Source organism: Aedes albopictus, chromosome 2 (genome assembly GCF_035046485.1).
Source record: "Aedes albopictus strain Foshan chromosome 2, AalbF5, whole genome shotgun sequence".
Classification (NCBI taxonomy): Eukaryota; Metazoa; Arthropoda; class Insecta; order Diptera; family Culicidae; genus Aedes; species Aedes albopictus.
This window is the reverse complement of record NC_085137.1, coordinates 64,928,006-64,952,906: the sequence shown is the minus strand read 5'-3', so window position 1 is coordinate 64,952,906 and position 24,901 is coordinate 64,928,006. Positions and strand designations below refer to the sequence as shown.

At 38.9% G+C, this 24,901-nt stretch overlaps 1 protein-coding gene across 1 annotated transcript in view; it reads right to left on the bottom strand.

Moving 5' to 3' along the window:
* The window catches only part of LOC109419307 (neural-cadherin), a 363,889-nt gene that overhangs the window by 128,438 nt on the left and 210,550 nt on the right, over positions 1–24,901 (bottom strand). The window contains 3 exon segments of the mRNA XM_029871312.2: positions 420–636; positions 707–1,145; positions 1,219–1,230. Of these exon segments, the coding sequence (XP_029727172.2) occupies positions 420–636; positions 707–1,145; positions 1,219–1,230 (668 nt within the window).

Here is a 24,901-nt window from a genome sequence, read left to right as displayed (position 1 = left end):
CGGCTTGCATATTAGGCCAAGGTATGGTACATATACCCTAACATAAAAAATCAGATAGCTGCTCATACATGTGCAAAATTATAATTGATTTGAAAAACGTCGCATCTACGTGATTCATACGTTGAGCTGGAAACGCTCAAAACATAAATTGATGGACGTTGATGGACGTTATTGCAATCCTCAAGATCAATCCTTGTTTTTTTTGTTAGCACTGAAGATCCTATATCTAACACCCTCTTTCCCTTCCCAGTCAACCAAAGATCGTATAAGATGTAGAATAAGATGTTTAAGTGGAAGCGATATGCGTACATTTTACATGCGCCTAAATGGAGGCATGTGCGTATATGGCCTCCACTTTATCTTCTTATGCAACATTTTATACGATTTCTGGTTGTCTGGGTTCTTCCCAAAAGACTCACCTCGACCGAAGTGGAAAAACCACCGGAATCCTCGGTCGCCGTCACCACCAGCTGGTACACGTGCGGCTGTCGAAGATCCTCAAAGTCCAACTCCTTGGCCAGCTTCACGATACCGGACGTCGGCCCAATGTTGAACGTGCCTGCGCCTTGACCCTGTGCCTTCAACGTGTAGCGGATTTCACGGTCGGCAAACGATTTCGCTTTCACGGAGATGATGCTAAAATTGCAAAATTGGAAAATGTTAATTTGATTCGGGAATAAAAGTTCGGGAATGGTCGATGTCTTACTCTGAGTCTTTCTTCTGGTTCTCGGGAATCTCCGCCTCGTAGCTGGGCATGTAGAATTGGGGAGCCCTTTTGCCACCGACGATCGACAGTCGTTCTTCGGGGGTGCTTTGGTACCGGCGATCATCCACCCGACCGTTCTGATCTTCCGCCTTGACATACAGCACATATTCCATATCCAGCTGGAACAGATCGGTTCCGCGGGTTCGGACCACACCGGATCGTTCGTCCACCTCGAACCGTCCTCCGGTCCGATCTCGAACGATGAAGTAATGGATTTTGTGATCCGTGTCCGGGTCCCGAGCTTGCAGCGTGAAAACGGGTGTATTGGGAGGAGCGTTGAGCTGAACGACAGCTTGCATGGGCAGTGGCCGGTTGATGAAGTACGGAGGTTCATCGTTGATATCCTTGACGTGGATTATTACACGCTGATTGTCAGTGTCTGCGAACGAGAAGAAGGCGAGAAATTGTTGTTAATTTTACGACCTTGCTCGGACGGGATTAAGACTACTTACATTTCAAAGTGGCTGCAACGGAGACCCCAGCGAGTTGGCGATGACATGAAAAGAGAGATCGAACAGAAAAAAGATGGTGTGAGTATTCATGCTTTGCTCGTAAAAAATGAATCAATTAAAGTCCTTCTAATGGCTTCATCCCAGCTCTGCTGTTGGCGCGAGGCAACGCTTGCACTGAAACAGAAGCTTAATGGTGCAATTTACAATTTGCTTTCATTGGTACGGAAGGAAAAAAAGTGCCACACGCTCGAACGACGATGAGCGAGACGTGTGATGGCTTCATTCGAGCAAATAGAAATCAACATTTTTCATTTAGCGTCCAAGAGTGGCGAAAAGAGATCTGGAATAGATAGACGACACATGGGAATCGTAAAAGGTTAGGAAGGCAGACAGAACGTGAGGTAATAATCACTGCACCACGACGAGATAAAGATGCTCTTGCAGTGAGTGACCTAGGACCCATAAGAAGGATGGCGCTGAGTCACGTAAGGATAAAAATTGAGGACACTTTCTTCGGTGAAGAATGCGCCCTGCAATCAAAATGGTGTCAACCATCGTATCGCCGTGATGGTCTTGAATTCCATCGCAGCTGGTTGGTGTCAAGTATAACTCTGTATCACACGGCGAACGATGCAGAAATCGCCGCACCACCTATCTCTCCAGTGTTATATCGTATTTTCCTGGGACACAGTTTTCCACTATTCCTTGCCATTTTTCAAGATATAAAGCATTTCCGCATCCACTTGGCATGTCAGAATAAAGCTGCTGGTGAGTTTTTTTTTTCACCCATTTAGTGCGAAAAGGTTAACACTGTCCGTTCAAAACGTTTACGGTTTCTGATTTCAAGGTACGTGGAAAAAAAAACATATAAAAAAAATTTCAGACTTTATGTGCTCCGCATGACTAAATGTGTATCTTGTAGTAATTTTTACTTAGGATAATAAACCCTAGTGGAAATTAAATTTTTGGAAATGCATGAATGTCATGTACACAACAGAAATGCGTGCCTGATTAGCTAATTGAGATTTGAATTGCCAAAAAAAATGTCCACGAGTTCCGATGGCAATGGAACTAGCAAATCTTAATTCACCAGACGGCCGCTTCTTGAGCATCTCCACTCTCTGTAGTACGAAGTACCAAATAGATTTGTTAGCAGCCAACATCAATTGGGTTACCCTATTTACAATGTATTTGGATTCTCTTAACAATGGTACAACATGCGGGATTTTTAGTTTGGAGGTTTATCCAAAAATTCTTCAAATTATTCCAAGGATAACGCTTCTTGAAATATTATTCAAGAATCCTTGAAAGATTGCTGCTGGATTTTATTTTAATGCATTTCTGTGCATTAATTTGTTAAGAATTTTCTCCATGAATTGTTTCAGGATTTTTTACAAGAATTTTTTCCTTGTGAATTCTCCAGGTATTTCTGAAGAAATTTTTCTTTTAGAGATTTCATCAGATATGTCTTCTAGGGTTTCTCCAGAAACTCTTTACTCCACGAATTCCAAGCGCCCAAAACCAATCGACAGAAAAGGTAATTTTTTAAATCCTAGACGACTGTAAGAACGATAACTGTTATGTGCTGTCTCGCGTCGCATCTTTTGTATGTCAAATGGTTCTTGCCTAAGCACAAAACATAAATATGAATACTCTTTCCCAAATTCTTGCAGGAATACATCTATAGATTCCTTCAGAAATTCCTTTATTGATATAACCAATTTATTTTTCGGGATATCTCCAAAGAATACTCTGGGAATTACTCGGAAAATTCTTCTGGGAGTTCTTTATGGAGTTTCTTCACAAGCTCCTCCAGGTATGTCTTCAAGGAATGCATCAGAAATTATTTGAAAGATTTATTCAAGGTTTGATCCAGAAATGTCTCTTGGTTTTCTTAAAGCTGAGCTTGTTTATGATTTCTAAAAATTAGTACCAATAAGTGTCTAAACATTCCTCTAAAATAATGTTTATTTCTTTTCAAAAATTCTTTTTGTTATTCCTCTATGTTTTCCAAAATAACACTGGAGACTTTCCAAGAAATTCTACCAGGATAAAATTGCTTGATTCTTGTTGAAATTTCTCCAGAATTTTTTCAAGAGATTTTTCATACAGTTCCTTCAGGTAGTTTCTTCAAAAGTTCTTCCAGATATTGAAATTGGGATTGCTTCATAAATTCCTCCTGGGACATATTCGAAATATTTTTCTGTTTTTTTTTTCCTTGCAGGGTTGTCTGGCCATAAGACCAAATGTTGCTTGGCCGAACGTCGTTCAGCCGAGTCATGACCAAAAGAATTCAAAGGCGCGAAATTACTCCAAATTACCAATGATGTGCTAAAACTAATATGATGAGCGAAGATTTTTCCTTCTTGGACCAGTGGAGAATCAGCCCTTAAGACGAAACGGAAAAATTTTCTTATTTTTTGGTTTCTATTTTTTATTATATAGTGAAGCAATATTTAAAAAATCAGTTTTCATACAAATGTAGAGGAAGAATCAAGGTATCCCTGTTTTTTTCCCTGGTGAGAAATATTTTGCATTTTTGCACTTACTCTTTTCTTTATTTTTTTCACAAATGGTTTCTTCAAAAACGAAAACATTCTTTGCCAGGAAAAAAAAATCAGGAGATACCTTGATCCATCCTCTACATGTGCATGAAAACTAATTTTGAAAATATTGCTCTGTTTTTTTAATAAAAAATCAAAAATTAAAAAAAGAGGAAATGTATTCAGTTTTCCTAAAGTTGAAATTCATAAAAAAAAGGAAATAAAAAAAACTTTTTTGAACAAAGGCTATTTTTTTAGATTCCAGATTTGTTCTATTTTGCCTCTCGCATGTTAAGAGAATTAAGCTAGTCTAATAAGCTGAACTTTTGTGATGAGAATGGTTTTTCCTTTATATGCTATAGATTTTTTTTGAACTTCGACTGAAAGTACTCGAAAAGATTTTCATAATTTTCTCGAATATCATAACACAACACCTTTATTTTGCTTCGGAAGTTGCTAATTGGGGATCTGTTGATATGCTCAGTAAAATTCCAAAAATTTTGACTTGTGATAAATCTAAAAGTAATACCCAATTTGCAACATATTCGCCTTGAATGACAGTCTTGTTCTAACTTTTGCGAATATAACCTAGTGTAAAAGTATTGTTTATTGATGTAGGCTAATAGCACATCTCTAAAGAGATCATTCATACTGCTGTAAAGCAGAGAAACATGATTTTATAAACTATTTCTGGCTTTAGCAATGGCTATGAACAAATAAGAAATACGAATATTAGAAAGACATAAAAAAATGAGGATCAAAACCGTCTTAGTACCAAGTACTTAGTAGGAGGTACGAAAAGTGATAGGGAAAGTAAAAAGACTTCCAGTCACCACAATCCAGCAAATCCATTTTCCGCATGAGATTTGAGGTGAGCTCGTTTTATGTTATTGTTTTGTGTTGATTTAAAATAGTGTTAAAATAATGAGCTTAGTTTCTGTTTTCTGTTTTGAAGCCTTGCTTAGGACGAATAGCACAAATAATTTAGACATTCAGCGGCATTTCATTTTCAGCTGAGATGCATACAAAAATATCCTTCAGATACTTCTTTACAATTTCATGTTGTAATTCTTTTAGGAACGTCTAGAAGAATTCCTCCAGAATGATTTCTTCTTATTCACCTAGTATTTCAAGGTGGAAATCTACTACATAATGGAATTCTTGCAGGGACTGCTGCTGGTATTCATTCAGGAATATATAAAGGAATGAACTAGGAAGTCTAGCTGGAATTCCTCAGGAATATTTAGAGGACTCGTAAGATCAACTACAAGAGATATTCATAAGGGGAGAAATCTGGAAACAAAAACACGAGAGGAATTTGTAAAGCAATGCTTGGAGAAATCACAGAAGGATTTGTAAAGTAATACTTGGATGTGAAGAATTAGCCTAAGTTGAAATTCACGAATAAAAAAAGTTATACTTGGAGAAACTTCAGGAGTAATCTCAGCAAGAATTTTCCATACGGCATTTGTGGAGGGATTTCAAGAAGATTTTTTAAATATTTCTTCTAAGATTCCCTCAAGATTTCCTGTTGGTATTTATCCGCGGATTACTCCATGAGTTCCTTCAGGATTTTCTCTACGTAATCCTCCAGGAATTCTCACTGGGATTACAATTAAAGTTCCTTCTGTGATTTCTACAGGGATTTTTCAAAAAAATTCTCCTAAATTTCCTCCAAAAATCCTCATGTAGTTCCTTCAGAAATCTTATAGACATGCATCCAAGAATTACTTTGGGATTACATCTACAAATTCTTGCTGAGATTCCATCAATCATTCTTGATGTGATTCATCTAGCAATACCTACTGAAGCTTCTCTGGTTTCCTTCAGAAATGCACCTAGAGATATTTTTTTCCTCAGCTTTCTTTTGAATTTCCCCAAGCATCAATCTAAAATTTTCTCTTCGTATCGTCTTTAGTTTCCACAAAGAATTTCTGTCGAATTGCTCCTGGAAAGCTATAGCTATAGTATACTGGCATTTTGTCAGGCATTCTTGGTGGGAATCCACCAAGAATTATTGCTGGGATTCCTAGAGCAAGTTTTGCTGGAAATCCTCCAGGAATTCCTGTAGGAATTCTAATAATAATAACTGCAGAAATACAATTTTGAAATGTCTGAGGAATCTCAGGAAGAAATCCTGGTAGGAGTTCATTAAGGAACACCAACAAAAATCTCTGGAGATATTCCGACAGGAATTCCTAAAGGAATCCTTGAAGAAATTCCCAGAGGAATAACCGTAGAAATATCCCGAGGTATCCTTGGAGAAACCCATGGAGGAATCTCAGCTGAAAGTTCTAGCAGAATCCCATCCTGGAGGAATTTCAAGAGGTTTTATCTTAGATTTCCTCTAGCGAGGTATGCTGGGATTCCTCCGATAATTCCTCCTGCTTCTGGGATTACTCAAAGGATACCTCAAGGAGTTCTTCTAGGATTTTTATGATTTCTACAGAGATTTATTCAAAGATTTCTCTAGGAGCTGCTTTTTCTATTCCAGTTGATACTTTTGGGATTCCTCCAGGAAATTTAACTAAATTTTTTTTGTGCATTCTTGATGAGATTTCTTGAACATTTTTAAGCAGGCAAATTTCCCATTAATAATTTCGGGAATCTTCCAGGAATTTCTGGACGATTCCCTGCAGGTATTTCTTGGGAAACTCCAAAAAATGCTGAAGGATTCCTGCCAGAATGCAGGAGGCATCTCCGAAGGCAATCCTGGGCCAACAATTCAGGAGTGGTTAATAAAATAATCCAAAGAGTATTACCAGTACGAATACTAATTCTCTGGAGAAATCAGTAGATAAATTAAAGAATTTAATCTTATACCGACTATTTGAGCTCTCTAAGCAGAATACCCTCTTCGAATGAGTGTTATCAGTTTTGTACCTTTTATTTCCGCCCTATTTTGCTTATCCCTCTGACTGATATGCGTATTTCGACTACCACTTGTAATCTTCATCAGTGTCAGTTATCCACTCAGTGGAATAACTCGAAATATAGCATTTGAACATACTTTTATTTATTTTTATTTTATTTTTTTGAATTAAGAATCCAAAATAATTTAGTTTGGAAATTTTAACAAATTTAGAAATTCAAGAGGAATCACAGCAATTATTCCAAGTGGCAATGCTAGAAAAATATTGTATGATTCTTGCAGAAATTCCTGGAGGAATCTGAAGCGGAATTCCTGGAGAAATCCTTGAAAAAACTTTGAAGAAATTACATAAGGAATTGCTGGAGGATTTTCTGATAAATTCTTTAGAAAAATCACTGGAAAACTATGTCCGGGTATTTCAGGAAAACCCCTAGAAGAATTCATGAATTCTCTGGAAAAATCACAAAAAGAATCTCTGGAAGAGATTCAAGAAGCAATTCCTAGAAGAATTTTTGAAAGTGTTTCTTCAACAATCCCAGCAGAAATTTATTACGAATCTCAAGAGGTATTCCTAAAGGCAACCCTCCAAATTCTAAAGTTCTTGTTGGGTTTGCTTCAGAAATTCTGCAAGAATTCCTTTACATATCCTGCCTGTGATTCTTCCAAAGATAACAAAGATTTCTCTTAAGATTGTATAGAAGTTCCACTTGCGATTCATTCAAAGATTTCTTCACGCATTCCTCTAGGAATTTCTCTTAGAGTATGAGAAGTTATTCCTACTAGGATTTATGTGGTAATTCTTCAAGAGGTGTATCAAGAATTTACCGCTGGAAGAATTCCAGGAGGATCTAAAGCAGTAATTGTTTCAGGAATCCCAGCGATTCTATCAACAGTTTCTGTATAAATTCCAGAAACATTCGTGGAGCAAGACCGGCAAACATTCATAGAGGAACGTCAAGGTGATTTCCAACAGGAATTACTACGAAAATTCTGAGAAAATTTTGGTAGTGTAGTAATCCTTGTAGAAATCCTTGTAGGAATAATAATAGAAATTTTTAGAGGCAACTCAGCTTGCTCACTCTCCGATTCAACAACGAGAAAGAATAGGATGGAAGAAAGTGGGTTTGGCCCCTCCTAAAACGGGTTACGTACGAAAGGCTGAAACACGAAAGGCTGAAATAACAAAAGGCTGAATTACGAAAGGCTGAATCACAAATAGCTGAAAATGTGAAAAGGCTGAAATAATGATTCGACTTGTTTTCAAACGGCGAGCGTAAAGACAGTCATGTGAGCCTAAAGGCAACACTAACATCACAGACAAACAGACATAACACTATAATTATTCATATCGTACACTGATATAATGATCTTCATGAAAATTTGCTAGTTGGCCGACCACTCAGCCCTGACACTTGCATTGGTTTTGCTTGAGTTTGACATTTCACCCACACTACCGCTCATTGGTTGATGGTTCATTGGACAAACATGCTTCCATTACTATGTTCGAAATCGAAAAGCGTAAAGGTCCCATTAGACATGACAAATATTTGACCAAACAAACCCAAAAAATGACCAACACAACGTGAATCATAGCAGCCTTGGATGGATGTCGGGCTTTAATGGCAAATATTTGTCATAATGACAAACAGTCTAAAGGCACCTGTAAGACTGTTTTTCCGAGCTAAATTATGAATTATTGATCGCCTACATAACTATGACAGTATTTCTCCAAAGAATAGCATATATTTAAAAGAAGGAAAAATCTCTGATCACATTGTTGGCAGCTGTATTGGCAACAAATCTCAATAACAGCATGACTCGAAAGAATAGCTCATGCTCAAAGAAGGAAAAATCTCCGATTTAAATACAATCAGTCATTTTTTGTGTTAGTTGGTATGCATCATTAGCCTCTTCACTAAGCACATTCTATGACTAGGACTCATATATGTAGCCGATCTGGTTAGCGAACGGCTAGTCATGATGAGGGTGACGGGTTTGATTCTCCCTCGGGCCAGAAGCTCTTTGTAATGGAAAATTCCTTGACAACCGCGGGCATAAAGTATCTTCCTGCCTGTCACACGATAAATGCAAAGTGGTCATTGGCAGAGAAGGCTCTCAATTAATAACTGTTGAAATTCGTAGAGAAGCTGAAAGCAGGCTTTGTCTCAGGTGGGACGTTACGCCAGAAAAAAAGAAAAATAAGTACTATAACTCATTTCCTGCATTTTTGTAATTTCAGCCTTTTGTGCATTCAGCCTTATGTTAGCATACCCCTAAAACCCACTCTTTACCATGTTTATCAAGGAGAATTAGTTTGAAAAACTAATGCTGCCTACGCATGAGGTATTCCCGTAATAATTTCTACAGGAATCCTATGTTCCCAAAAGGAATTTCTCCAAAACTCCTCCTGTGATTCCTCCGGGAATTTCTCTGATATGCAGTCTCTGGTTCGAAAAATCCTGAGAAAATCGACCTTTTCATAAGAAGTTATAAATGTTTCAACCCTTTATAAGGCAGTGGCATCTATATTGCTACCTACAATTTTTCTGCCCGATTACAATTTATATCGTAATACTTTTTCGGTACACTCATATCTGGGATTCCAAACAACGCTGGGTACTTTTTGGTCCTGAACTAAGCTTCAATTTGGGAGCTGTTTGTAGACTGAAAAATGGCAAAATTTAACAGCCTGGAGAAATTAAGCTCAAAATTACTGTAAAACCGATGATTTAGTAAATATTTTAAGAAATAATTATGTTACAGGTTTACATGAGCTGAATTATACAGTGTATATTATGGGTTTAACCTTTTTCCACATCAAAATCTCTTTTCAGGCTTTTTGTCGCAGTCTTGAGAAGAAAAGTACCCCAAACGGGCAGTGGCAACTATTATATTGTGGAGCGGACCTGGTGTGATGGTTAGAACACTTGACTATCACGCCGAGGACCTAGGATCGAATCCCACTGAGCATGAGCATGAGCATGAGCATAAATGACCGCACAATTCGTAGTTGCTACTCCGTGATTGACCAGAGTAATCGAAATTGCACAAGGAACCAATGAATAGGGCTTGGGACTAGCTTACTATTCTCAATGTGCACAGGTCGAGAGCTCTCAACTTTAATAAGGTCAATAACGGCGCCGGCCACGTCCTTACGGTCATCGAGGATGGAAGGGAATGTTAGTAAGGCAAACGTTGTTATAAAGACCGCGACTCGCTGCATCTCCACGTTTGTCTCAGGAAGGAATTTTTTGTTAGTAGAGTAAGGTACATTGCCAGTCCGGGAGTCACCTATGGTTGGTGATATGATTTGACAATGGATCAATATACACAAACCGCCGTTAACAACCGACCACTTTTCGACGCAAGAACTAGCCAAAAAGAAAATTCGATCGCGCGTCTCCACTCCACTAGGGAGCAGAAACCTTTAATCTATTCCACACAGAAATACACTGAACGAGACTCACTTGTTGGCGCCCGGATTTTTTCTCGACCGGCGAACCCGAACTAACATTTTCCACTCTTTTGTGTAAATGCAAAAAAATGAAAGAAAATATTTATTATCAACTAAAAGTGTATTGGAAACTAGCGCCGAAGGGAAGCGAAAAATTCGGAACCGACTCAACCACGGCGCGCGCACACTCGTCCCGTCGTCGGAGCCCCGCAGAGAGAAGAGAAAAAAAATCGCAAAAATCTAGCAAAGCCAGCGCGCGAAACTTTGCTGCTGCCGAACTACCGCACACTACTGACTGCTTGGCGTCCCGTCGTCGGTGCCCCGCAGAGAAGAAAAAAAAACGCAAAAATCTAGCAAAGCGAGCGCGCGAAGCTTTGCTGCTGCCGAACTACCGCACACTCGACACGGTGTGTTGTGTAGAACAACTTTATAATAAAAAATAAGTAAGTCTGAAATTTTGCCCAGTGATACTTTGGACCATTCCCTTTAATTTGCTGGGTCGGTTGAAAACATCCATCGGGGGGTCTAGAACAAAAAATTTTTTTGAAGGTTTTTCATGCAAAAACAGTTAAAAGCGCATATTGTAAATTATTGCATCTCCTACAAATATTCACAACTTTTTTGTCTTTGAGGATAGAGCCATAAAATTTTCAGGCGTTTCGAAGTAGTATGCGTAGATGACTGTGTGAAAATTTCATTAAAATATGTTGAATGGTTTTCAAATAATAGCAAAACTATCAAACGCATTCTAAAATAGCTTAGTAGCAAAAGTCCAACCAAATATCTATATTTTTATATAATAACACATGAAAAAAATTTAATTCTAAGGACCTTGAGTCATTTTGATGGCGGTATGTACTGTGAAAACTTGTTATTCAAAAAAAATGAACAATTACATAGTCAAATACATGAAAGGAAAACACACACACATTGCCATTATGTAGGTTTTGACTAAAGTATTAATTATTTATCTCAAGAACGCGGTTTTGCGTATACATGTTCATTTTTTCCATTTTTTTTTAATGATTAAGGTCTTATTTAAGTTTCAAATTGCAAGCGAAAGGCTTTAGGAGAGCGTGGCGCAATAATTTGGGTTACAAAAAAACTGTTTGTTATTTTTTCGAAAGAAATAGATTTATGTTGAAAATATTCTACTAGTCAACGACGCCCTAACAATGATCAATCACTCTTCCTCATGCTTGGAGGAAACCACAGAAAATATTTTTGAGACATCATATGCAAATCGATAAGACTATTTAAACCATTGTTATCAAATTGTTTTTCCTTGGCTTTATGCTGAACAGCCTAATTTTCATGCCTAATGTAGAAACATTTTCAATAAGCACTCCGTTCTTTTAACTCTTCTTTCAGAACTTATTATCAGCTATTTGTTAATAAATGGTGGCATAAGCAATAAGCATCATATTGCTATTAAATTTAAAGACAAACCTAAGTTTAGGTCCAACAGCTATGTCAAATATCGTGGAATAATCGGGAAACTATGTATAGTACCGTAAAGTTGCCCTTGATCGAATATTGCCCAACTGAATTCTGTTTTGATTTCAGTTCTCGTTATTGTGTCCTGTCTTGGTTTAATGTGGACTCATACCCACAACTTCAAAGTTATTATGAGATCTTTAACAGAGTTAACTTGTTTTTATTCATTGACTAAGGTGAAATACTATTTAATTTTGAGCTTGTAAACATTAATTCCAAAATAATTTAGTTTCTATACTTTTTCTTCGAAACAGAGATGTTTCTCAATCCTCGAGTGCTTTTCTTGGCTTACCAAATAACATTCAAATATTTTCTTTAGGGAAGCCGTCATGCTCAGCAATCATGATAATTGTGTTTATTATAGGATTCGTAATAGAGGCATACTTGTACTTGTGAACATGTATACGCAAAACCACGTTCTTGAAATAAAAACTTAATACTTTAGTGAAAAGCTACATAATGACAGTGTGTGTTTTCCTTTTATGTATTTGACTATGTATCTGTTCATCATTTGAAAAACAAGTTTTCACAGTACCGCCATCATAATGACTCAAGGTGTTTAGAATAAAATATGTTTCATGTATTATTGTATAAAAAAATATAGATATTTTGTTGATCGTTTGCTACTAAGCTTAGTATTTTAGAATGCGTTTGATAGTTTTGCTATTACTTGAAAACCATCCAACATATTTCAATGAAATTTTCACATAGTCATCTACGCACACTACTTCGAAACGCCTAAAAATTGTATGGTTCTATCTTCAAAGACAAAAACGTTGTGACTATTTGTAGAAGATGCAATAATTTACAATATGCGCTTTTAACAGTTTTTGCATAAAAAACCTTCAAAAATAAATTTTGCTCTAGACCCCCCGATGGATGTTTTCAACCGACCCAGCAAATTAAAGGGAATGGTCCAAAGTATCACTGGGCAAAATTTCAGACTTACTTATTTTTTTGTTTTAAAGTTGCTCTATAAACACACCGTGTCGACCTGGGATCGAATCCCACTCCCGACAAACTCGCAAAATGTGAGTTCTTCCTTCGGAAGGGAAGTAAAGCGTGGGTCCCGAGATGAACTAGCCTAGGGCTAAAAATCTCGTTAATACAGATAAAAAAAAAAAAAAAAACTATTATATTGCCACCCACATGTTTGAGTGTTTCTTATAAACAAAAATTGTTTGTACATATTATAAGCATGCGTATAATGATTTCCATAATAGTATGCGTTGACACTTCGTTCAGTTTTCGCGGTCTTATAAAGGGTTAACCTGCAGGAATAACTACGACCACTGGGACCATTTTGCCCGATGTTCGCTGTCCTTTTTTACAAGCTAGACCTATGCACGAGTATTCTTTGAAAAGTTATTCAAATCTGCTATTGGAGGTTCGACTGTTGGGATTCAACTTTCTCTTAGAAACGGCTACGTTATTTTCGACAAAATTATGTAAAAGTTTAAATTTGTACATGTAAGTAAATTCCAGTTCCCCTGAAGAAGACACTAATCCCGTGTCGAAACGTTGGGCAGTTAATAAACATCGTTTCACTGTTAAAAGACTGCGTAGCCGTTTCTAAGAGAAAGTTATTCAAATCCGTTGAATATTTCTTGAACGGTGTTATTTTTAGTTCCTTTCTGCTTACTATGCCATGTACGGGTTGAACCAGTTAAAGCCTGATCACTCCCACTAACTCCACGATGACCCAGGAAGTGTCTTGTTGTTCAATTGAGAGCAGTGACCCGTTCATTGTCGCCGATGGCTTCGGTCATTAATTATCATTCAATTAATTAAGACTCATCTGCTCGTAGCTTGACATTTGCAATTTTATCGCACTGGTACTTTGTAAGACGCGTTTTCAATTCGTAATTAAACTTATTACCACTCGAATCGAATCAACTGTCTCCGAAAGACAAATACTCAAGTGTTACAGCTCACGCTCAAAGCGAACATCTCAATAATTATCGACAGCTTCGAATCAACATGTGCTCTCCGGCACGTCTCGTCTGAATCCATGTGTAGGACACATGTGTTAACACTTTGCCTTGTTTCCAATGAATTGGGTCGAGTTCCCACTCGGTTCGAACAGTAGCGCAGCAAATCGCCACATGCTGAGACCTCTGGGGCGTTGAGCTTTAGCCGACCATTTGTTGCACACACTGATTAGAATCGTACCATAACAGAGATATAGAAATTGGGTGTAGAAGCCACAGAATCAATTAGGTACTAGCGAGCATCTTTGAGATGTTTTGTTGATTGATGCGTATTGTAGCCACTGTCAATCTTGCGATTGAATAGGTTGGGCGAAGATATGTTCGTATTTTGTCGGTTGGAAATGCTACGTATCACTTTCAGACAAAAAAAGGACACAAGCAGTGAAGTGCTTGATTTGTAGAAATGAGTTGAATTTTAACGACGAGATGATAAATTTTCGATTTCTGCTATAAAATCATCTAAAGAGCGTGAATAAATTCCTTGACTAATTTGATGTTGTTTGAGCAACACTTTGGTGGCGGTGCAGTTGTATCATGCTTTTCTTGCCTCTTCACCAACAATCCAAGAGCAGACTTTTCAGCTCTTGAACACCACACGCTGCTCCATGGCATTGTATTCACTTTCAGGAACGTGAACTAAAAACGTTAGTATATTATGCCAGCCATCTAGTAACTAACGACAACTTTCTTGCCACTGGACCACAATCTCCATATTCACTCGAGAGCATCCTAGTTGCAGCATTCCCTACACCAAGATTTTATGCACTTTGAAGTGGAATTTGCATACACCCTCTTTGTAGAGTTTTCCACCAGACATTCTGAAGAGCAGTTCCATTTTGGAACCAGACCAGGCTCAAGCCTCTTCAAACTTCGCTCAATTGCAGAAGCTTTCTCACCATCCTGATTTATCTTAATGACACAATCAGACGCACTTATCCACTTATCATTAGCATATAATAAATTCTCTCGATCCGCCACCCCATTGAAGTCTCAAAAATCACAAACTGTCACGAAGCGCCCGTTCCGTGATATCAAGTGGAAAATTGGCTTTTAACCTCTTGGCTAGCCCACCACACACCATCGCCGTTCTACCCACATTTCGGCCAGGGCGCGCTCTGGGAACAAAAACCAGTCAATCAAATTTTATGCACCGCTCTCCCCCGTTAACCCTCCCTTGCCTCGCGTGTCCTCACGCATTGCGCCGCGCCAAACATCGGGCGCGGTCGGTCGGCTGACGCGACGGGACAACCGACGACAAATAGGTAGCATTTCATGTTTCCTCTTGAACGCAACGACCGAATCGCTCCCACCGCGCTGCCGAACTTTGCTGGTGTGCGTCCGTCCCGTCCATTCAGAAGGAGCAGCAGCTGTCACATGCAGACAGCCCAGCCAGCCATCTAGCCATTCAGCCAAAACATTATCCCTTCGTCACCCACCGCCAGCACCCACCCACCTGGTCCTTCGGGGATCCACGGTAGTCGACGACGACGGATGGTTTGGGTGCTCCGTGACGATTAGCATTTAATTGCTTGCGTGTCATCCGGGGCTTAACCCCCGGGACGGAGAGAGTTTCGCCGAGTTGACGAGGGACCTGTTTTGGCACAGACCACAGTTGACGACGACGACGACATCGCGAGGGATAGAATCTGAATCACCGCCGTTGCGATCAGATTTGGGTAAGCGCTGACTGCCGCCATAGCCATGAGAAAGGAAATTGTCTATGTGATTTTTCGATAGCTGTCCGTACTCACAATTTTAGAAAAAAAAAACCTGTCAAGAAATGTGGATATTCCAAGTTTTTGCGCCTCCTTACCACTGCCTTTTTGCCTTTCTCGTACACTAAGTGTACTGGAAAGGCTATATGTTCACTCCAAAAATGACTTTTTGATAGAAGGCACGGAGGGTCGAGTCACATATACCAATCAACTCAGCTCGACGAATTCAGGTGATGCCTGTGTGTGTGTATGTGTACAAAAAAACTCACATCAATTTTTGGCAGTAAACCTCAACCGATTTAAATGACCGACGGTTCTTTCAACGCGTAATCTGATGCCATTGTTACTTATTGACAATGGTTCGGATTGGTCCAGCCGTTCCGGAGTTATGGCCATTTAGGTGTTCCGGACTGGTACCCTTGATGGAAGGGGCCATACATAAAAATGTAACAAACACATACATGTGACATATCAAAGTGCGGCATTTTCGATTAGCTGATGAACAGTTAGCAAGAAAACAGTCTCAGATCATATCTGAACCGGCAGTGTTCCGGAACCGGATCCGGGTGTCCCGCCGGAAGTGACCAAATATTAAAGTGAACCAAATCCATGCATGCGACATATCAAAGCTCGGCTTTTTTGATAACCTAATTAAAGGTGTCAAGAAAACAGTTTTAGTCCATATCTGAACCAGTAGTGTCCCAGAACCGGCTCCGAATGTCCCGCCGGAAGTGGCCAAATATTAAAGTGAACCAAATCCATGCCTACGACATATCAAGGCGCGGCTTTTTGGATAATGAAAGGTAGGCATAAAAAAGACTCAGACCATATCTGAACCGGTAGTGTTTCATAATAGGTTCCGAGTGTCCCGCCGAAAGTGAACAAAACTTATGCATGCGGCACATCAAACCACGGCTTTTCCGACAACTTGATGACCGGTTATCAAGGAAGTAGGCTAAGACCACGTTAGGAACTGCTGAAACTAGTTCCGGGTTTCCCTCCAGAAGCGGCAGAATATAAAATTGAAACAAACCCATACAAGCGACACTGCAAAGCGCAGTTTTTTTTTTTTTTTTGATAGAAAGCAAATAGGCTCAGACTATTTAAGAGACAATCGGTAGTGTTCCGCAACCGGTTCCGGGCCGGAAACCAAACCCATGCATGCGGTACCTCAAAGTTGCAAGAAAATAGACGCAAGCCATATCAGTGTGTTACGGAACCGATTACGGAAATTCCGCTAGAAATGGTCAAATGTGAAAGAGATCCAATACATGTGACATATCAATGACTTATTCAGTAACATGATAAACGGTTAGCCAGCAAATAATCTCAGACCATATTTGGGAGAACAGATAGTGTTTCAGAACTGGTAACAAGACGAGTAACCCATCAGAAGTGGTAAAATATAGAAAGGAACCAAACCATAGCGGCGGTTTTGATAATCTGATTAACGGTCAACAAGAAAATAGTCTCAGGCCACATCTAGAACTAGTAATAGTATTTCGGAATCGGTTACGGATGTTCCATTGGACGTAAAATCGCGGCTTTTTCAAAAATTTGCAAACTTATTTCTGAATTGCCTGTTCAGTACTTTTTTGACGAGATTATAACAGCAGTACGATCTCGGTAGTTTCGGTAATCGATTTTACTGAGGTTCAGTAAAACAACTGTCAAAATCGTATGGAAAAGGTAAACAATGCATTTTTGCTGAACGAGTTCGGTGCTCAGCAGTTTTAATCTCGTCAAAAAAATACCGAACTCGGTAATCAAAATTAAGTGTGTGCAGAACGGATAACAAGAAAATGGCCTCAGATCACATTAGTTTTGGGTTTTTAGGTAACCCGATTAACAGTTGACAAGAACATGGTCTCAGACCATATTTGAGACAACCGGAATCGGTTCCAGGTGTCCCGCCAGAAGTGGTTGAAGTAAAATTGAACAAAACCCATGCGAGCTGCACATCGAAAAGCGAAATTAAATAAATGTCAAAGCGATAAATCAAATCGTGACTTTTTTGATAGCCTGTAAACGCTGGGTAAGAAATGGTCAAAGTCTTATATTTTAGAGTGCTTAAAAAACTTACAAAGTGATCTGTGATTAATGGTAAATAAAGTTAACCTTCTTCATGCATTAGCTGACGCTCACCCCGTTGCCGTAGTGACTAGGGTTAAGGTGGTCAAGCAGTCAACTGAGAGGTCTGATATTCTCAGCTCTGTATTGCTGATGAATATAACATCAGAATATGTACCATCAATAAGTATCCCAAATATTTTTTTTATAAATACTTTTATTGGAGCTTTATTTATCTAGGTGAATTTTTACAAAAAACACATTTACAAACATTTTAAAACAAACTCTAACGAATCAACGGAAAGATTGTTACTAGCACTAAAATGAAATTATGTATGTAATAAATATATTTAGCGCCTGATACTTCCTTCTGCTGGCAACGTTTTCCAATTCTGGAAACCGGAGAGCAATGATGGCTTTGTTAAAATGATTGCTTTGATATATAAAGTGTTCTCAGGATTCAGGAACATTTTGGCAAACGTCGACGGAAAGATCATGATTACATATTCCACGAGAAATGCACTATCACCACTAGGTGGATTATAATCTGTTTTTTTTTTTTTAATTTAAATCTTGTATGGACTGCTTGAATCGACCTTGAATTTCGGCCGGACCGTTCAATGCATATTGCTGTAAATGCATCATGCTGGTTGTTCAGGCGTTGTCAACATCGTGGTGCCTTTACAGAGAAATCCGGTTATTGGATCTTTTAAACGGTACTATAGAAAATTAGAGCTATGCACTCCATCCCTGAAGAATGCCTTTTGGAGGCTTCTGAATAATGGTTTAAGGTTTTAAGGTTTTCTAATGTAGTACTTTAAACATTAGAAAACCTTAAACTTTTGTTCAAAGCCTCTAGCAAGGCGTTTCAGTTTTTCAGAGATTCTTTAGGAATTAATCCGAAAAATCCTCCAAAGTTTCATAGTTTTATATTAGAAAATCTTCCATGGACAAATTATCTTCAGAAAACCTTAAGAAATTTTTGACATATCTTAAAGGTATTGATTCAAAAAAGGTCTTCCATGCGTTGCTTCAGAAATTGCTCTAAGCATCTCTACAGTAACTCCTTCAAAGTTTTCTTCAGAAATTTTTTTGGAAATTTTTCTTAGAATTGATTTAGAAATCTTTCATTCATTTTCTCAGTAAATTCTGCATCGATATTTTTAGAATACCCTCCTGATTTATTTTGCAGAAATTATCAGAGTTTTTTTTATGTTTCCAGGGTTCCAGGATTCCTCTTAGAATTTCTTAAATATAGTTCTCAAGAAAAGCTCCCAGGGACTCCTTCGCATAATCTGCTAGAGATTCCTTTGGAAAATCCATCACGAAAAATTCGTTATCATAACGCAAGAAAAGTCGCTAATTGACAAATTGAGAGATGTAAGTTGTGAAAAAAAAAATCGCGTTCTGGTGGAATTCGAACCCATGACTCCGAATTCGCTAGACCGGCACTTTAACCAACTAAGCCACAGAACAGGTAATGATTCTGCGGAATAGAAAGCCAAACTGACTCCGAAGCTAGGTATGTGGAGTGCGGGAGTAAGTATCGGCTTCATAAAAAACATTTCGTTCTCACTTGTAGTTAGTGGACACAAACGCGAGTGTGTTGTGAATTGGCATCTAAGCCGGAAGAGAGATGGGTTTGTGAAAAAGGAGTGTTCACGGTGTGGCCTCGGAGTCAGTTTGGCTTTCTATTTCGCAGAATCATATCCTATTCTGTGACATAGCTGGTTAAAGCACCGGCCAAGTGAATACGGAGTCGTGGATTCGAATCCCACCAGAACACGATTTTCTTCACATATTTCATCTCACAATTTATCAATTAGTAACATTTCGTGCCTTTTAATTACAAGTTGTTCCAGTATGTTTCAGACACACCAGAAACTCTGGTAATATTCCAGTAAATGGCAATATATATGTCATTGAAAATCCATCAGGTTTTCCTTGAGAAAACCTCTCCATGGGTTCTTTCAGAATTCCTGCCGTGATTTTTTTTTTTGGTAAATGTTCCACGGATTCAACGTGCATTAGAACATCAGATATTGAGAGTTTGTTCCCCGAAATTATCCAAAGAAATTCTGGTGGTGGTTTTCAGATTTTTCTTTCTGAAACTCTTCCGGAGATTCCTTCAGAAACATGGCCAGGAATTCCACTAGAGTTTCCCGGAAGGATATTTCTAGGAATTTCTTCATAGATTCCTCCAAAAATTTATGCGATTCTTGCTATATTACTTCTAGCATACAATGATTTCTTCTAGAATTGATTTGAATATTCTTTTCAAGTTTTTCCTCAGATTCCATTGTAACATATTGTATTGCCCTTTACTAGCATTCACCAGATTTGCTGGTATGTCTGAAACATACTGGAAACACTTGTAAATATGACACCAACTAACAGACTACTGGTGGCTAGGTATGTGGGGAGTGTGAGCGAAAGTTTCGGCTTCAAATGAACAATTCGCTCTCTCTTGTAGCTAATGGGCACAAACGCGAGTGTTTTGCGGATTGGTATCTAAGCCGAAAGAGAGGTGGATTTCTAAAAAAGGGATTGTTGATAATATTGCGTCAGAGTCAGATTGGCTTTCTATTGCGCAGAATCGTTACCTGTTCTGTGGATCAGTTAGTTAAAGCGCCGGTCTGGCAAATATGGAGTCGTGGGTTCAAATCCCACCGAAACACATTTTTTTTATTAACAAATGCATCTCTCAATTTGTGAATTAGCAACACTCAGTGCCTTCTCAACAATTACAAGTTTTTTCCAGTATTTTTCAGGATTTACTCCGCAAACATACAAAGAATTCGGATTTTCCAGAAATTTAATCCACAAGATTTGGAAAAGGAAATTATAAACCAAGGATTATGAATAATTCTCAATATTTTTTTCTAGAAATATTTACAGAGGTCTTCCCACTTGCTTTTCTAAATATTTGGAAATTTCTTAAGAAAATCAGCAAGGAATTTAATAAAGGGATTTTTTTTTCAAGATATTTCTAAAAATATCTCTAAAGATTCATTAAGCCAAACCACAAGAGATTTCCCAATGAGTTTTTTTGTTATTCTTACAGAAATATGTATTTAAATTCCCCTTGTGATTTCTTCAGGAAATTCGTTTGGATTTTGTTAGATATTTTTCAAGAAATTTTCATAAGAATTCCTTTCAAGATTTTTACTGAACTTCATTAAGAGATTACTTCAGAAAAAAACATACAGAAAATTATTTTTAAATTTCTTCATAATTCCATATTGAAATAAAAAATTTAAAAGTAAAAAAGGATTTTTACTGAGGTTTCTCTAGTCATTTCTTTTGAAATATCTCCATAAACTTCTTCGGTTTTCCAAGATTTTTTTAGGAATTGCTTTATAAGGAATACAATACAAAATTCTTTAGGAACTATTTAGGTATTTTTGAGAAGTTTAACCCGGGAGCGGTCGCGTCGTGTACTGAGTACACGCACCATTAAAAATGCACGCATGTGATACACAGCGTGAGCGCGGCGTCACTGCAGGTAGTCAAAGACGCGACTGCTCGAGGGTTAAATAAGCAGTTCCGAAATTTAATGGCAATACATCAGCTTTTTTCGCGATCTCCAGTTAGCCTAGTGGTTAAGGCTATGGATCGCCAATCCGGAGACGGCGGGTTCGATTCCCGTTCCAGTCGGGAAAATTTTCTCGACTCCCTGGGCATAGTGTATCATTGTTCTTGCCTCACAATATACAAATTCATGCAATAGCAGGCAAAGATAGCCCTTCAATTAATAACTGTAAAAGTGCTCAAAGAACGCTAAATTGTGAAGCAAGGCAGGCCATGTCCCAGGGGGGATGTCGAGCCATAAAGAAGAAGAAGAAGAAGAAGAATACATCAGCTTTTTCAGAAGATTAAGCTTTCTCTTATGATGAGAAAAACTAAGACCGATTGTATACTATTTTAACAAAAAGTAGTATTAGATAAATAGGTTTGAATGGACGGTGCAATTATGTTCTAAAGAGTTAACATGTAGATTACAAAGAATAATTAAAACAATGTTCTTAGAGTGCTATACTGAAGTCATTTCTATGGGGACGTGCCGGAGGCGCCGAAATTTAGAAACCTTGAGGGCTCCAGGAGTGATTCAGGATTCAGAAGCGTTTAAAAGGGTTTCAGGGACGTTTCTAGGATATTTGAGAGGGTTTTAAGGCGTTTCCAGGTGCATTTTATAAAGTTTAAGGGAATTCCCAGCAGGTTCTCAGAGGCGTTTCGTGGAGTCTCAACCCAGTCAACCAATGATCGTATAAGATGTTGAATAGGATGTTAAAGTAGAGGCGATATGCGTACATTTTACATGCGCCTAAATGGAGGCATGCACGAATATGGCCTCCACTTTATCATCATATGCAACATCTTATACGATTACTGGTTGTCTGGGAAGGGTTCTTCATGGGGTCTCAGTACGTTGTAAATTGTAAATTGCAGAAGTTATCAGTACCGTCGTTCGGGGTGACATTGGGCCTAGAGGGTAACATTGGTCCATCGATCCTACGGATGCAATATAAGTTAGAGAATTTGACGGTGGATGCCAAGTATCTTAGAATTATGTATTCTAGTAGTTTAGCACATAATATGCATTCCCGTCGTATTCTAAATGTGCGGAATAGTGGCCCAATGTCACCCCACTTTGGCCCAATGACACCCCGCACGACGGTATGCATCATATGGTTTCAGGGGTGTTTCTATAAACTATAGGTTATCTGAGGGGGCTTTGTAGAGGCTTTCAGAGGCGTTTAAGGGGATTACAGTTACGTTTCTTAAACTTCCAGGATCGTTTCAGGAGGTTTCAGGAGATTTCAAGGGTGCCTCGAGGACTTTTAGGAGCATTGCTAGGGATCTCGGGGGATCTCAAGAACGTCAGGGATTTTCAGGTTTTTCCAGTGGAATTTTGGAGGGGTGTTTCAGGAGAAATAGGGCGCTTTACGACATATCAGGCACAGGAGCCCACATAGCTCTGAATTCTTCTCAAACGTGCCTGAAAGAACTTTAAACCTCGGGAAACAAATTTTACAATTATTTTGAACCTCCTCTAGACGACCCTGGAAGTCCCTGCAACCTTTTGACACGCTCCTGGAATGCACCTCTTCACATATCTCAAATTCCTTGAAATTTCCAAAACCCTTTTAAATCCTCCTGGAGCCCCACTTTAACACCCGCTGAATCATCCTAGGACCCCCTCCTTTTAGGCTACCGTGAAGCTGAAGAGATTCTTATAACCATCATGAAACCAAAATAAATGCTAATCGGTTTTATGACGGTTCTCAAAACCTGTACAAGTCTAAATGATCATCAAAATGTTACTTAGGAGGGCCTCTCGTTGCACACCTTCCATATTTTATTTTTACAAAGGCATTCCCACGATTCTATTCTGTTCTCTGTTTTTCTCGAATTCATTTCAGAAATTCCTTGCGGGTTTCCTCTGAGGAATTTTAAAGAGTTAGTTTAGATAATAAGTTTTTGGTGTATTTCAGATTTTGTATTGAATTTCTTCATGATTATTCCAGTTTTTCTATGAAATTTCTTCAAGATTGCTTCTGTAATTTCAACCTGAAATTCAACCTAATTCATTGATTCATTCCAGGATTTCTTCTGGAATTCCTCTCGAATTACTAACCCTAATCAATCTTCAGAAAAAATCCTAAAACAATTACGAAAGAAGGAGTTCCTGAGGAAATTTCTAAATAAAATACAGGAAAATCCTGGAAAAAAAAAACGGGAGAAATCTCAGAAGGAACTCAAACAGATATCCCAGGAGAAGCTTTTGGAGAAATTCCGTCAGGAACAATGACAAAAATCTTGGATAATCCTCTACGGAAAACCCTGGGAGAGATTCCGAAAGAGATGCAGTGAGTAACTCCGTGAGAATTCCCGCTAAAATGTCGAGCAGACAACCAGGGAGGACGTTTGAAAGAAACCCCACGAGGAATACTGGAAAATAATCTCCGAGAACTCCCAGGGAGACCCCGTGATGATTCTGGGATAAATCCCAGATAAACTTATCAAAGAAACCCCGGGAGAAACTTCTGCAAAAATTATGGGGAAGACAGTGGCAGTAATCCCGGAAAGATGTTTGGGAACTAATGATGTCAAGCACAACTCCTGCAGAAACCCCGGGACTATCACGGAAGATCTAGAAAAAATTTCAGTTGCTGAAAATCCCAATGGACTCCTGATTTTTTTAATCGAATCTTTAAAATAAGTTTGTGAAAAATCCTGGGAAAATCTGCAGGAGGTATTCTGAGGCCAACTATTGATCAACACCCAGAAAGTACTACTGCAGAAATAACCTGAGCAACACTGGAAGAAATCCCGGAAAATTCTCGGTATAAATTGCGGAAGAATTCCTGCTAGGAACTCTGAGAGAGTTTTCAAAAATAAACTCACGGAATAAATTCCAGAATAATTTCTTGATGAAATTCTAGAAAACTGCGAGAGAAATCCTAAGGGGGATCCCTTTTAGAATCTTCATAGAAACTTTTGCAGAAACTCCGAGTCAAACTCCAGGAAGAATACCAGAGGTAATGTTGATTGGGGAGGGATTTTGGGAGAAATCACTGCTAAATTTTAGAAAAGAAGTTTGAGGAGAACCCCTGGAAAAATTACGGGAAAAATCTTGCGAAAAATAAAACTACAAGAGGAAATCAACTAGGATTCCCAAAAGAAATTCCCCTCCCTTGCCAACTTCTCTGTGTACGTGCCTGTACAGTGTACACGTTAGTTTAGTTCATTACCTAAATCCATTTCAAAGGTTGCAAAGAAGTTTAAGAAGAGCGAGTGGCTAAATGGGGGGTCCTCTGAAATTCATTTCAGAGAGCTTTCAAGGGAATATCAGTATGAAGGGGACAGAACCGTTTTCAGGGGGTTTCGGAGGTTCTCAGATGCGGTTACATGGAGTCCAATGGGGTTTCTGGGGGTTTTTCGAAGGCATTTCAGGAAGCTTTAGAGTACTTTCAGTAGGCTGCGGAGGCGATAGATGGGCGTTTTTGGGGGTTACTGAGGGTCTCAGGTACGTTTCAGAACAATCAAGGGGGCTTCAAGGGGTTTTGGAGGCATTGCAGGAATTTTCAGATGCTTTCAAGTGAGCTCCGCAAGTATTTCAAAACCGTTTTCAGTGGTTTCAGAGGGTAGCAGGTGCGTTACATGAGGTCCGAGGAGGTTTCAAGGGGATTCCAGAGGCACTTCAGGAAGCCTCAGAGGATTTTCAGTAGGTTGCGGAGGTATTACAGGGTCGTTCATTTTTGGGGGGCTTCGAAGGATCTCATGTTCGTTACATGAGCCTCAGGAGGTTTCAGGGTGTTTTCGGAGGCATTGCAGGAAGCTTCAGAGGATTTTCAGATGGTTCCGGAGACGTAACAAGGGTGTTTCAAAGGGTCTCAGGTGCGGTGGGTCCGGGGGATTCAGGGGGTTTTGGATGCATTTCAAAGGATGTTCGAGAATTTCCGAAGGCTTCACAGAAGTGTTTCAGAGCGTATTGCATGACTACGAGGGGGTTTCCGGTGGTATTTCAGAAAGTTGCA